This window comes from Gadus chalcogrammus, chromosome 16 (genome assembly GCF_026213295.1).
Source record: "Gadus chalcogrammus isolate NIFS_2021 chromosome 16, NIFS_Gcha_1.0, whole genome shotgun sequence".
In the NCBI taxonomy this organism is placed as follows: domain Eukaryota; kingdom Metazoa; phylum Chordata; class Actinopteri; order Gadiformes; family Gadidae; genus Gadus; species Gadus chalcogrammus.
In genome coordinates, this window is record NC_079427.1 from 15,816,445 (window position 1) to 15,832,536 (window position 16,092).

General features: G+C 43.5%; 1 protein-coding gene across 12 annotated transcripts in view; it reads right to left on the reverse strand.

Annotated features, from left to right (window-relative positions):
• The window catches only part of elna (elastin a), a 50,724-nt gene that overhangs the window by 31,460 nt on the left and 3,172 nt on the right, over positions 1-16,092 (reverse strand). For 11 of the 12 annotated variants that reach the window (XM_056610612.1, XM_056610608.1, XM_056610610.1 and 8 more), the window contains exons 2-5: positions 9,562-9,645; positions 8,065-8,109; positions 7,193-7,288; positions 7,028-7,057 (exon numbers count right to left, since the gene is read on the reverse strand). In XM_056610612.1, coding sequence (XP_056466587.1) covers positions 7,028-7,057; positions 7,193-7,288; positions 8,065-8,109; positions 9,562-9,645 — 255 coding nt within the window. The remainder of the gene's footprint in view (positions 1-7,027; positions 7,058-7,192; positions 7,289-8,064; positions 8,110-9,561; positions 9,646-16,092) is intronic. The other variant, XM_056610607.1, reaches the window with a different exon arrangement.

Genomic DNA, 16,092 nt, shown 5'->3' on the forward strand with positions numbered 1-16,092 from the left:
CTTTGTTTTCCCTGCCGTTATTTCAGTACGTCACCTCACACAAACAGAGCTCACACATAGGTCTTTGGAAGTCCTTCCTCGTTTAGTTTTTTGCAATCAAAGGCTTACACCAAGGAAACACTGCACCCTGACTGTCCTGATCGTCACAACAGATGAGGGATTATTCTTGCCTCCTAGTAATAAGCAGAGTGGAACTGTTCATTCCTGACACCATGCAGAACATTTTCCAGACCGAGGCATTTTTACTTGATGGGGTGAACCAGCAGCTTGTGTCCTGGAATCATGCATAACGTGTTGTTAATGAGATACAAGGGACGGAAACCTGAAGCCACAGCACAGAAAGAACTTGGACACCGGGGTAATTGGGAAGAAAAACAGCACTTTGCTCGCTTGCATCATACTTTCCCTACAGCTCAGGTCCCAAAAAAGAAACAAAATGATTGAATACAAATATTTTCCCATTCACAAGTCACCGTTTGATTTCACGTCCGCACAGTGACAAGTGCACCTGAAGGTTGACTTGTGAGTTTAAGTTGTGTGCGGGCGTGGAAATAGAGGAGGAATGAACACAACCGTAGCGTTTTAATTGTGGTGAAAGTGATGTCAGCTAAAGGTTTTGCACGCACAAAGGAGCAAGTCTTTGCTAACAGCCGTGACACGGAGATGAAGAACTGATTGGAGTAACGTACGGCCTACGGTGCCCGCTGCCCAGCAGCGTTGGTGTTACTACTGAAGCACAATGTTGGGGCTGAGATGGGCCAGACAATATGGCGATGGTTGTTTCACTGGACATGTTCTCAAACCCATGTCCAACACAAGTGGTGGACGTGCGCCAGTGTGAACGCGGGCGATCTGGTTTCAATCTCATCTCTAAAACATCTTGCCTGCTCTCCACAGGGTTAAGTAAGGTAATCCTCTGTTTCTAAACCAGAGGAATATAAGAACATTAATCAAAGCAGAGTTTTCAATGTTGCATTCCTTCGTTTTTTTATGGCTCTCCCATACCTCCACTTCTTTCTTTCCCTCTCTTTCTCCCTCTTTGTTTCTTTCTGCCTTATTCTCAGACGATTGTGAGGCTGTTTAACATAGGAGGTGTGAGGAACCCCCAAACACAATACTTAAACCATGATCTCCTTCATCAACCAACAGCAAGCTGGTGCAAAGCAGAACTCAAGCTGAACAATTCAAATGTCAAGGAGTATTTTTGTCTCAAATAAATAGATATATTGTTCATTTTTAGAATGGATGGTCTCATCTTCAAAACCCTCTTGTTAACAGCATCTAACTGCTGAAGACGATTAAGTTGCGATAATTATATAAAGCAACGCAAAGGTTTGTGTGTGTGTGTGTGTGTGTGTGTGTGTGTGTGTGTGTGTGTGTGTGTGTGTGTGTGTGTGTGTGTGTGTGTGTGTGTGCGTGTGTGTGTGTTTGTTTGGGGTAGGTCAGAGGGTGGATCAGCTCAGACGGTGAGGCTCTCCGAAATCACAGATGATCAAAGAGGTCCACACAACAGACTGATCAGAATGTAAGAGGGTGAGAGTTCAGTTTTGCGCTAGGAGGCCTTTTAGGTTGAAGGAAATGCTGTGATGATGGTTAAGTACAAATGCCTGAGCATCAACAAAAAAAAAAAAAAACCTTGGTTGAAAACAGTAGAAAAACGGATTTGTGATCGATTGTGAGCTGAAAAGATTACTCGGCCACGGTGGTCCCACAGTTCCCATAATTCACTGTAACGACCGAGCGTGTCGTCATCATGTCCATTCACTGACATGACACCAGATTTCTATCAGTATCAAATCATCGCCAGGAGCGCTGAACCTCACATCGCTGGATGAGTGCCATTCGTGTGAGGTTACACAAGGCAGCTTTCATCCGGATTAAAGCAAAAGGAGATGCCGCACTGATTCGAGATCGCGTGAGACAGTGGGACGTACACAATTCCACCCATGACCTCCCCAGCTTCTTGTCACTTTCAGGTCCTGCGTGCTGTCAGTCACCGGCACGAGGCTATGAAAAGCAGATCTAGGAGCATGTTGGAGTAATTAAGAATTCACAAACTCAGAGCGATGCATACAAACTCTCCCTCTCTCTATTTTCCTGGACGGTATCAGACAGCCAAGAATTGTTTTCACTTTTTCTGTTTCCCACTTTTTCCATGGAGTCGTCAGCATTACTCAATGATGTGTCCCAAAGCTTTCACCCCATTTATTGTACCAGAGGACTCCAGGTTCAAACCTGTCAGCCCTGCTTTGGACATGAAGCATTAGATTCGGTTTCCCTCACAGTGTTTTCGTATGTCTTTTCTTTCTGGACTAGGTCATCACTGCTATCCATCTTGCAACGTAGGAAGTGAGTTGTGAAACCCCACATCGTTGGTCAACACATATGTCCCACGTCAATTCAGTAAGGGGGGGGTGGTTCTCAGAAACAGCTCCAACTTAACGGTAACTATTTGAAGCATTACGTGTAATACATTACACTTATGTTGGATGGTACGAGCTACAGCAACGTAGCAACGTCAGGCTGAACCGGTCCGGTGACGTCGGTCTGCCTTGTATGAACTCTCCCAGTCCTTTAACTCTGCAGCACACTCCATCCACCCTGACACGCCTTGATTCATATACAGTACTTCTGGGCCAGGTGACCTTACTGCGGGGTTTCATTGAGTCCTGGGCAAATGTACGCCTTGTCGTGTCATGACATAAACATTGATATCATTGCACGCAGCCAACAGATATGTAATCAGGCAGGAGCGGAACCACAGAGCTCTCGTTTTGTCTTTTATGCTGGACCAAAAAGACGCTGTGATGTCCTTTAGTATTTTTTTAAGCCTCTTTCAAACAAGATCAACGGTTGCCAACTCAGAGCTCAAGCAAGTTTGTCCACAGTGCCTCCTTAGTTTGGCACGCACATAGCGTGCAAAGCAAAGACGAGGGCAGACACAAAACACAACCATTCACAAACAATAAAAATGTGGGATAAGGGATCCCGAAAGTTCACTGACAATCTCTCATAACACGATTCCATTGAAATCACCACCTTGTTCTTTCAACCACTTTTTATGTGCAAAGAATGAGAAAGGTCAGCAGAGCCTAACAGCAGTCGGTAGAAGAAGCCAGTGGTCACGGTATGTAGAGTTGGCCCACCGAGGTACCTCTAGCAGATGGTCCCCACATGCCTCAACCCTGCGTATCCATCGCATTCTTTCTTGACTAGTCAGGGTTGCAATAGACAGGTCGGCTCACTTCCGAATTGGCCCGTCAACACGCAGCAAGGGGTTCACTGAGTTAGCCCTAAAAGCATTTTCAAAGTTCCTTAGCGTTTGTGGGGCAGCAAATTAGATAGCATAGCTATCTGAAGCCTTTTAACGTAACACATGGATGCCAACCTCATGGTTAGAAATAAGCAAGGCTTGGGGTTTTGGTGGTTAATTGAATACAGTAATACAGTAAACAAGGGGATTACTACTTTGAATGAAAGGTTTAACAGTGGGTTGAACATGAATAGCTCCAGTGTATCTAAAAAGAAATCCCACAGACCTGATGGCCTTTCAACCCCAAATATCCAGATTTTCTTCCCGGCATTACCATTGATAGATCCGAGTTTAACAATTTCAACCTCCCTTTGTGGATTTGGCTGTGCCTTTCCATACAGCTGCACAGCGGTACCGTAATGTAGCAGTTTCTTCAGATGATAGACTACAAACGTAATTATCCACTGTAAATATAGACGACGAAAGAAGCCTCTTTTGAAGGAGCAGGCGTTTTGGATTCAGCTTGATTCAGCCACTTGGGACTGGTTTCCAGCCTCCTGTGATTCCATGATTTCTCTTAATGAAAGCTTGGGGAAATCAGAGCAGGGTCATTTCTAAACAACACAGGGTGTGCTGCTGCCAGATGGACGAGTGAATGCTCCCTGCTCCAACCCCCCTGGCTGACCGCGGAGTGGTACTCCCCCCTGCAGAGACAATCTGGGAAAACATCGGAGAGAACAACCGACGTTGGCGCAAAAGCTGGTCCCAATATAAACAGAAAAATAAAAAAACGACTTACAGAGGCAGAACACAATTGACTGTGAACAGGCTGGATGCTTGTTATGGTGTGTTCGACCAATCCTGTTAAAATATGGTTTAAGTTAGGTTAAAGACAACAAAACCTTGGGGTTTTGTTGGATCAGTGGACGACAGTAAATGACTGTTGACTGGCTTTTCTTGACCTAAATTATCATCATGAACCGAGTAATTGGCGATGTTAAATGGCACGTGGTTGTTTATTGCACTGCTGGCGTTTTTGTCCAAGGTTTTTACTCAGAGGCAAAGTAAATAAAAGGAAGAGAGAATGTCAAGGTTAAGTCAAATAGATTTGCTGCAATGTATATAATCAAAGACTAAAGATCGAGATCTTTGTTTGTGCGAGTGTATGTGCGTACACGTGTCTCAGTACAGAAGTTGGTTCATTGGACATGTCCCCAAACAACTGACGGTAAATCTGCTTGCTTATAGTATCAATTACATTGGCTCCAAGTAACAAATGTTTACGTTAAATATTTTCATACACACATACAGTGTATGGGCACTGTCCCATACATGCACAGGCCTTCTAGGCTATGACAGCTCTGATGACAGGTCTGAGCTGCAATAATGCAGAGCATATGTGCACCAAAGGACTCTAGGCAAGTACTCGCTGTACACCTGCATCTGCTCCTCTCTCCCTCTCAAGTCCTCATGTTACTCCTCTATTCTGCTCTGCTTCTTCCCCCCAGTGACCCAATACCCGACTATGTGTTTGCAGTACACGCACGTGTGTGTAAGTGTCTGTTCGTGCCCAACACTCTTTATTGTCTGGGATGGATCTAATGGAGGATGGGTTGTCTCCCTTCTATCTACTTATTGTCTCCATCCTCCTTAATATCCCACTTAACTTTGGCACTTTCGTGTACCTTGTTGGCTTCAAGCCTCTTCCTCTTCCTGTTGAGGACGAGGAGCCCACCCGACGAAAACATGCACAGCTGCTTCAAAGTGAGGCCCTGATATAAACCAGAGGGACCGAGAGGAATCCTGAGGCGTCTCGGTGAGACCCTGCGCACATGCAAGCAGACTCATATGCAATGTGTGGTGCTTGATAATTAAAAGGATATAGTCACAGTCTCCGAGCCTGGGTGGTAACAGGTATTCACTGGGTCAGGGTAGATTGTCAGCACTCCCAGCTGCTGGAATTAAGGTGTTTACAAAGTTTGACAAATCCTTGGCATTTTAGCATCTATTGAAATGCATAATAAAAGGCATCTTTATACTTTCTTTTTCAATAAAAAGGTATCAGGGAATTCAATTAGTCGCTTCTTCAAATAATGCTCGAAAGAAGAAGGCCAGGATCTAACAGCTGTTAACAAGTCAGAATTTGCCTTTCGAAGTCGCAGTATTTTACCAATCCGGATTTCGACAGAATACACAATTACTGGAGCCGTTGTTGGACCTGGCATTAGCTGTGCAGAAATTTAGAGCGGTTACAGCACGTTTCTACATCTGCAGTTGAGGGATGATACTCTTTAGCCAAGGTGTACATCTGTGGAATGCAACCGCACTTTTCTTCATCTTCTGGGGAACAATTGAATGCCTTAGTGTGTGTGCTTGCTCAAGGCAGATTTTCTTGCATAAATTCTAATACTTATAGTATCTCTCTGGCATAAAAAAAGTTCCCTATGGTTTATAACCTGGGTTAACGTTCTTTTGGGGATAATTGTTATCTATACAATCCATAAACCAAGCAAGGAATGCTCAAAATAATGTCTCCGCTCTTGGTGCCTTAGAGTCAAGGGAGGTATCTAATTGAATCTTCATACTGACAAAAAAGATACATTTTCCAATCCCTGCAAATTCAAGAATCTGGAATGATTTAAAGAATAGGCGGTTGATTGATTTAAAACATTGGAGGTCACTTTTTCATAGTCGTTCCAGATAAATGGCTCAATAAATTGAACAGCAGCTGGGAACAGGTTACGACTCCTCTGTGACTCCTGGTCTCTGGGCGGAGGCCTATGGCTGACCCTCAGTGTCTCCTCCGGCCAGTCGTTAGATCTTTCCCTTTCTTCTGTGTTTAGGTGATCTAGCTGTCGGCCTCTTTTTTCCACACAGTGCTCCCCACATTGCTCCAGCTCGCTTAGGGAGGCAGTCGCCTCCGACACACTGTTTGCTTTTTACTTTCTAATCTCATTTTTGCAAGTGAGGCCTGGCAATAGAAGGTACGTACAAGAGCCAGGGCATTGCTTCCTAGAAAATGCTCATGCTGACCCCGGCCAAAGTCAACTTCCTGCTCACATCTGATATTAGGTCATTTTCACCATTCAGGTCCCCTGGAACTCAATGACTTTGTGAAAGAAGGAAGCCCTCCAGAAGACCTCCTGTGCTCCGCCCCGGGTCTTATCAGGAATATAGGGTCTTAGTTTGGACGCACCTTATCTGCATGTACAGGGTAGGCCTAGATTGAAATCAGCACAGCTTATGGAAATTAAATTACTGCAAATCCTTTCTGAGGCACTAACACGGTTTACACTAAGGAAAATATTTACAATACCATGTCGGAGAAAAGTGGGCAATGGCACATTTCAACAAGGAGGTTTCCAGATATTGTGAGGGCTTGACTTTAAAATAACATTAATCAGTGTGCCGGTACCGCTGTTTTGTCAGGCGTTGAAGGAAGCGAACCCTCTGAAAATCGTCACTCCCTATGATAAAGAGGTGAAGTAGAACAGGCTTGAAAAGTCTGGGCGTCAACGGCAACAGCCAGGAGGAAGTGATACAATGTTGGCACCCCGTCCTATTAGTATGTTGTACATTACACACTTCACAATGTTGTACAGGGGTGGCCCCCCTCTACGCGAAAGGACTTGACATGTTAAACACACATGCCCATGCCTACCTGCATAAGTGATCCTTTTATTACAGCAGCATAGAACACACAACACACAATATTGAAGAACCAAATTGTAAGTATGAATACAAATATAACACAATGGACTGTATTGATCTAACCTGGTTTGGGACCCTTTCCACCGGCTCCTGCTGAGACAAAGATAAAATAACTCACTTGGGTGGATTAATGCATCCAGCACATGCAACATATATACATGGAAAACAATAACAAGACTAAAAGGGTTTAGCTATAAGGGAAAACGTGTCAATATAGTTGTAGCCTACCTGCACCCAGTCCTCCAGTGCCCAAGCCACCTGTTCCATGACCACCGGGAAGAAACCCTCCAGGCCCTATACCTCGACCCCCTCCATAACCTCCCGCTGTGGGTCGAACAGAGAAGAACTCGTGATCATCATCCTCATCATCACTGCTACTATCAACATCCACCTCATCGCTAATCAATTGTTGTTGTCATTATCATGATCCATATAGTGTTGATATTCCCATTGAAATTTTGAATAAATGTTTTACTTCTAGCCATATGGATGCACTCTAAGTAAAACAGAGACCGGGCCGCAGAACACAGAGAATCCAATGAAGCTGAGGTTCCGTCATTGAGGTGTGAGGAACAAGGAGAGCGTACTGGGAGCACTGCCAGTGTCTCAGTGCAGTATGTGTGTTGGGACTCTGCCTTGAATGTGTGATAAGGCCGAGAGGAGATAAGAGTAGCCTCCTACACCCACCCAGAGCACACGGCCCCGGTATCTGCTCTCTGTGGGTGTGCCGCGCGAGGTCTGGCTTTAGAGCCACTTCATGTCCATTAGAGTAGACAATGGTATCTGGGACCACTGGGAAGAGCTCTGGAAGCCACGATGACCGAGAGAATGAAACACGGACCACCCATGAAGCGAAAAAAAGTAGAATTACTGTTTGAATGTGAGGTTTGTAAACACAAACAATGAGGGAACGTTTTGTTAGCCATGTTGTTTTCATATTTTGTTCTTCTTTCGAGGGGTGTTTGTTTTTCCTTTGGATGCGAGAAAATCGTAATTCAAACTGCAGGCTCCTGGTGAATAGACTATAGGACCCGCTGGTTCATGAACTAGCCAGACTTCATATAATCCATCAAACTCTTTCCAGAGCATCTTTGACTCACCCGCTGCTTTAGCCGGTTTGTAGCCCGCCGGTACTCTCCCGGCACCTTGTAAAGATAACAGTGACAGCAAGGGTTAGAGATCAGGCGCATTTTCTTTTGACCAGTTCAGGGTAGGCTGTTTCACGGAGGGTGCGAAATGAACTGCCGCCAAAAACCCGTCGCGTGGGTAAATTGTTGAGCGTTAGTGTCAGGAAGGTATTTTCTATCATAAAAAACGTTGAATTTCTAATGGTTAGTCTAATGGTTTACACCTGGGTAATGTTACGTGTGAAGGTGTGAAGTGTCATGGGTAATAGGTGTTAGGCCAGTTGGATCGGTAGTGATCAAACTGAGTTTGATCGGTAGTCAGTGTGGTCTTTTTCAATGTTGTCAGGTTAAAGGATAAGTGGAAAATCCCCGCACATGGAATACATCTCCAGAAGACAGCTTAGAATAAGCAGTTATCACTGTAGGGGCCCATTACTGGAGCTTCGTACTGGATATTAGTGGAGTAAGCAAACAGGATGCCGGGTAAGGTTATAACTAGAGCTGTCAGTTAAACGCGTTATTAACGACGTTAACGCAAACCAAATTTAACGGCGTTAAAAAAATTATCGCGCGATGAACGCAATTATTTTATATTACAAAAAAAATAATAAAATAAAATTCTTTGGTTCAAAACAAAGAAGCAGTTGCCTGACTGTTATGTTCAAATTACATTTGTTCAAAGCAGTCGTTTAATTGCACTATAGGCTCTTTTTTTGTATCGTCCTGTTTTGATCAGTATATGCCAATGTTGTTATCAATAAAAAATCATTTGCACAAGGCAAGCCGATGCAATTCACCATGTTGATAAGAGAATTAAAATGAGAAGAATTATGGGACAAAAGAATCAAGGGATATTTAGCATAGAAAAATTATTTGTGATTAATCGCGATTAAATATTTTAATCGCTTGACAGCTCTAGTTATAACCCATACTTTGTATTGATCAGAAAGGAGAAGGAAAGGAACAAATTAAATCATTGTAAACTCTTACACACGGCCCTTTACCATTGCACCCCAGAACATGAAATGGCCAGACAGCTGTAGGTAGTTTAAAGTTCACCGCTAGCAACCTTGACGCAATGTGGGAGGCGACAATACGTACATTCAGGCAGACAACTGCTATAATTGCTTTGTGATTGACACGAAACAAGACTCAGGGGATGCGCGTGTTGTCTTATGTCATTGTGTGATGCACGGCCAGACCCTTTTAATTAAAACATTCTGAGCTACATGAAGTCATCCAGATGAACTGATAGATAAGACACGCACATGCACCCACACAACATCAATATTACTGCGCTGTGCGTGTCTTTTATCCCGTGATTCATACCCTACTATAGTGTAAAATATACGGTCCGTAATTTACTTGCAATTTATCTTTCAAAATACTTTAAATCACAAACAGATTGTATTTCATTTGGCACCATCTTCGTCTGCTGACACACGTCCAGATGGAAGAGGACGAGGTTACCTGGAAAGAGGGCCGCTCCCGGTCCCGCCCCACCTGGTCCAACTCCACCTGGTCCAACTCCTGCACCAGCAGGCACGAACACACCTGGAACACACAGCGCATGGAGGACGATGACGGATGACATCACGTACAACACCTGCACCACTCTCTCAAATCGAGACACTTTAATCATTCTAATTCCGTTTTCTTTCCAGAGCCCTCAATCACTGCCATTGTTCCTCAAGGAGTCGGTCCATAAGGGAAAACATTCCCCCCAAGCCCATTTCATCATCGGTGACCCAGACAGCCAACCAAAAATTCTGTCCTTGGCATAGAGCATTGCCCAGGGTCAGGACTTTCACGGCGCACACATTGAAACAATGTGGACACAACATCTCCTGCATGGATCAAGGCAAACATAACGCTTCATGGGCCTGATTAAGAGGGAGAGAGAGAAAAATATCACAATTGTTTTTTGTGATGAGGTATTGCATTTGGAAGCCCTCCTCTTCTGAACCTCAGTGTTGTGGCTCCTCCCCCCCCCCACCCCCCAGCGCCCCCCCCCAGGGCCCTGTCTGAGTTCTGGACCCGGCCCAGGGGAACTCCTGAGATGGCTGTCCTGGATCACATCCATGGTGGCCCCATGGAACCAAAGGAACAATAGAAAAACAATTAAGTGCAAGGATTATAAAAAAAAACGAACTGCTCTAGTGGTTCTGGGACGTTGAACAACTAAATCCAAGGGGGCCTGAACTCAGGCTGTAATTGTGAAGTTTAATATTTTGAAGGCAAAAACATGGTTTGGATCATTGAATCCACCACACGATGAAGAGTACGGGGACTGTAGAACCACAATCATTAACTTTAATGAATCCTACATGTGTAGGCAGGCCAATTCATTTGAGCCACATGTCTAAGCCCTGTGTGTGGATTAGTGTATGTCTACATTATCAGCTCCGGTGTTCACTCCAAATGTCTAGGCACTTGGGGATGGATATATCTAGCCATTACTATCTTGTCCACATCTTTTTTGGGGACTTTTAAATGAAAGTATGTTAACGAATATATCCACATTCATGGAAGTGTTGCTTGAATGAGAGTGCATTTAAATAATGTGCTTATAAACAATCACACACTGATACATACAACATATTTTCTTCATTTTCTTCATCGTCCGGGCTAATCAATGCAGGAAACTAGTCTGGTGTGAAACTAGAAGGCATATGAGCCAAGTTTTGGGTGGGTAGTGTTGATTCAGATTCAGTGTTGATTCATTCTGCATTTGGATGAAAGATTGAGAACAAAAAGGGGTGGTGGGTGACGTTTGCTCATGAACAAATGGAATGAGCAAAGTGTGCAAACTTTGCTGATGTGTGGTTTGGGTGGAAAGTTAATATAATTATGAAACAGTACACTGCTTGAAGTGACTTAGGTTAAATTTAAGTTTTGTTTTAAGAGATTGTCCTGATTGAGGTAAGCTTCGGTGGTGCAGTTGCAATAACTTCTCATTCAAATAAGGGGATTTTATTTGTTGTTGGCCAAAAACGATTTATAAAAGTCTGTGGAATAGATTCTGTAACACGGCTTGTTTTATTATACATAGCTTTTATAACACGCTATTCTGGACGGGGAGTGTTAAGAAAGGGAGGTTGAATGACAGTTTATTTGAAGAAGCATGGCAGCCATCTTGTTGAAAACAAATGACCTCATGTAAGAACCCATTGACAGATGAGGAGGGGGCTAGGGGGTTCTAAGCTAATCAGAACAGTGAGGGAGCTGGACCGACGCTGGGTTCCTTCAGGATGACCTTGAGGTCTGATTGAAGAGAACTCCAACAAGGCTCAGGAATGCCAAAGAAAGAACAAAATGTAATCAAACAGTTGGGCAGATGAGCGATCAATTTCCATTAATTCCACTGCTGAGCGAACAACATTTTGTATTTCCAAGTCTTACGTGTCTCGTGTGTTTATGCTCCTTGGCAGGACTCTCAGGTGTTGGTAGAGGTCTACCAAGGTGGAGGGATTGTTATTAACTCTGCTCATTGTGCTCCGTAGCAATCAAAAGGAGGATTTCCTGTCTGGGCATTGAAAGCAACGGAGAAAGGGGGAGCTATAGTGTGCTGCGGTTTCCCCCTGGTCGCAATCCAATCTCATGCATACTGCACTTCAGCAGGGCCACAGGGCACTGGGCATTTGGTTCACTTTGAAACGGCCTGCCCCGGTCCCTTCATTGTCGTCCCCTTCAGTAACGGGTATGCCGTGTTTCTGCATTTCTATGCTCTTTTCAGATCGATCTTGTCCTGATTTTAGTAGGTACGTAAGTCCGTTTTTTAAGTAAAAACAAAAAATGAATAGAACAGAGGTTGAACTTATGAACACGAATGAATTAAATAGTTTTCAGATTAATGAATTTTATGCCAATAGATAAATACTCAGCAATGGACATACCCCGTATTTAATTGTTATGTCCATTGAACAATGATCAAATGGTTGAATCATCCATTTTGGCACAAGAATTGACGATGCTTCACAACGATTGCCTGTTCACCTGTCATTGATTCTTGATTGCCCCGTTTAACCAGAGAGCACGTCAACTGCAGAGACCACGACCACTAACATATTTATGACCCATGAAGTACAAAACAAAGCATTCATTGAATTGATGTGTGTGGTCTTATGTTGTTTCATGGAAATCTTTCGTAGCCCACAAGTATGACCTTAGCCTGGCTGTGAGACAACAAACCGCTCACCAGACCCTTGCTTTGTGGTCAATCCTACCAAACTCATGACCGAGATGATGAGGTGACTTAAAAGGGTGTAGTTACAAACCATGTGACTCACTAATGTGGCAATTTCACGACCCTGCACACTGGGTGTTGGTTTATTTCACCCAATTATTCATGACTTGCCACAAGTAGGAACACTTTTCACAAAACGTTTACAGGACAGGCTCGATGATGCTGCTTTTAACCTTACAGACCACACACAAAGTCTCCTCCAAACCTCCGAGAGCGACCTCCAATGACACAACCGTTTACATGGTGCCCAGATCTGATAACTGCTCCTAAAAAGGACCAGCCATCGGTTTATGTATCGCTTGACTTCATAATTACAGCTCTCAACCGCACCCGTCTGATTGAAATATTCTGGTTAACCATTGACTGGACGGTGGAAATGGATCCGTAGCCAAAAACAAGTGCACAGCAAATCTGGCGTTATTGCATGAAGGGGAACAGGAGGCATCTTTCTCTTGCGACCGAACAGTCTTTATCTGCATAGCCTGTGTAAGACACAGCTGTCACAGCTGCTTCTCTATTTGCCATCCCGTCCCCACTCTTTGCTTTCCAGGAAGAGGTAAGTAATGTCTAAGGAAGTCGATTTGGAAACAATTCTGCCTATCTGCTGGTTAGATTCTCTACCCCCCACCCCAGCCTCGTCCTTCCCCCAGAACCGGGCCTCGGCTGGGCGGCTAGAGCCCCATTGTGTGGAGCAAAGCGTCTGTCCGAAGGCGAAACACAGACTACACTATTTTAAATTGACATGATACTTGGTATTTTGATTCGATGCAATGTTCCATTTGAACCCCAAGAGCGGGTTTTTCTGCGGCCGTTCTTTTCGGGCTGACAGCCGAGCTGTATGGGCTTAGGGAAGACATGCCTTTGAAACAGTAACACCAGAAAAGGATGTGTAACAGCTGTGAATTCCTCCCCATGGGTAGTAATTCACACTAAGCACGACAAACATTTTACACTATATGATAAGCCAAGATGGAGCCGAGAGAAACCATTGCACGCTAGTAGAAGGTATGGTCTCCATCTAGACACATGAGCCTATTGGATCAGACTGCAGGCCACGCCCGAAAAGTAGATATGGAATCTGGAACGTAAATGCGTTTCCCGTTACCGCCTCCGGTATTAATTCATAGTGCACATAGATCATAAATCAGACTATTGGCCCTGATCATTTATCGTGTGTTATCAGATGTCTTTTGTGGTTTTAAGATAAAGATTAGTTCCAGACAGAAGTGTGTAGTGAAAGACAAGGACTGGAACAAATCAGCCATGCAAGCAAGGCCACGGTTCATCGCCATGTTTACACACACTATACCGAAGGGTTGGGCTCTAATGGTTTATCAAACAAAACCAATCACAACGGGCTGTAGGATCACAAAATAAATGCCGGAAACACATACACCGTTTAGTCCAAGACCAACATCTCTTAATGTGCTTCGTATTAAAACCGGTATTTTAATTTAGTGTTGCTTTTATTTCCTTCCGATACGTCATGTGGTTCCCCCAATACCGAGAAAGAGACACAACAATATGCTTTTGTGTGTTTCCCCATTGCTTATTTTAGAAGAGCAATGGCATGACCTCTCTCCACATGTTCCTCATATAAAAGCAGACCACCTGAGACCGACTTTTTGTGTGTAATTAATCCGTCCCAAAAAGCTGGATAAGATTTGGGTTCCTAACAATGCTTTATGACTTCAATAAAACCAACAGAAAAACATTAAGGACTATTTTCGCAAATGAAAAGATTTTTAAATAGGTTTTGACGACAAATTTACAGTTGGTTTTCTTGGCGTGGATAGAACACAGATACTATACGGCTTGGAGTCAAGGAAAGCAACAAGCTGAATGCATTTATAACCGGCATTCTAGTGAGTATGTGGCCGGAGATTCACGTGAATCATCAGAATGAATGTGTTTTTTTGAACGCTAGACTTTGCCCTATCCTAATTACGGAATTAAAAACGTGCTAGGACATAACGCCCATATCCTCAACCACAGCAATATGAAAAAAACAACAACCAAAGTTGACCATCCTATATTTACATTTAGGAATATGGAGCACAACACACATACATTATTTTAATGAAAACATCTTGTTTAAAGTATATCACAGGCCGGCTGTGTTGAACAGATAGGCGTAGACCTACTGTGTGTAGTGTACCATCACAAAGCTACAGCTGGAGGCCTGTTTCAATTCAACATCATCTTTTCCCCAACTCCATCCAGTTTCCACAAACACATTAAGGAAAACAGACTAAACTAATGTTAGTTTATTTAGAAGGTTTAACTTGATATTCTTAAGTGGCTTTATTGTTTATCATCTATATATTGCCAGAGCAAACAGCTAACCCCGCTTTTATGTTCAATTCTAGGAAAGCACCTTGAAGCAAAAAGTAATTTTCTGTTTCGCACATATTCACACATCAGTCTTACCTTGAAAAACCTTAATTTAGTGAACTACTTTCATCTAATGCACCGTTATTAACTAATAGAGCATCTTTGGATGGGACGTTCAAAGCCTGTACACTCAATTAGAGAGTGTCTGGGTTTCCTCAGACCACTCTATTAATTCCTCAATGGTGTATTAAGTAGCTCTGTAGTGCCACTGAGCCAGGAGATTCCGTGTGCGTTTGACTCAGTTTAGCAGGCTTGGTTGGCTAGCCACCTTAGGAAAAGGTCTCTTTAAATGCAGCCGGCTGTGAATCCAACACACGCCACCAATGAAGCTCAGAGGGACCAGCAGCTAGCGTGTTGCTAGATCACCAACTGATTATCAAATTGAGCATAGAGCGGTGGTCCAGTTCATCGCTAGACTTGGTTGCCTGGCTGCCAGGGCATGCCGTCTGATCTGCAGTGAATTCATTTACCTTCAACTGCAGCCAGGGTCGAGTCACCACTGGGGAGGATTAATGTGCTAAATTCTTTCTGAAGTCCCGGGGCGAAGCATGGTCCAACACTGGTTGAGAAACTGGCTTGCACATTTGTAACAGCCCATTTTAACTGTCACCCATAAAGTTATCGTACAAATGATTGCATTCTTTTCTCGACGGTTTAATAATTTTTCAAAGTTCCAAGGGTGTTTTAAAGAGAAGGTTTGTACACTGCTAAATTAACCTATTGTTGGGATATTTCTTGCACTGCTACGAACAATAGGGGATTAAAGCTAGACAGAAGCCTCTATTCATTTTAAAAAGTGTCTGTACATTGCACATTGCAATGACACTCATGATTGAGTGTCATGAATCGCATACATCATACAACCACATACTTTGCCTGTTAAGGGCATGGAAACTAATTCCCAAGAAGAGTTCATCGGAGCTATAGATACACCTAACCCTAACCCTAACCCTAACCCTAACCCTTACACTGTCTATTCATAATGATCAGAATCATATACATCTCTTTCGATCCATCGTGCAGATGCGGTGTGCATGCAAAGTGCAAGTGGAATGTTACTCTGCTGAAGACATAGATAGCAGCAAACACACTACTTATGTTTACGCAGTAAACATGACAAGACTCAAATGTATCAATAAACTACTTTGCAGATGTTTCCTTTCCTCTTGGATCATAACTCAATGATATGAACCGAAAAACAGCCACTCGCGTCCTCATGGTCCTTGGTAAATATATATTGAGTGATTTGGATGGAAAATAAAATAGGTTAAACTGAAAGAGGGTTTTTTGCTACTATTACATGTTCATAAGTGAGCCTTGTACCAGAGGTCGAGCAGTAAATCTTCTAGAAAAGTGTACAC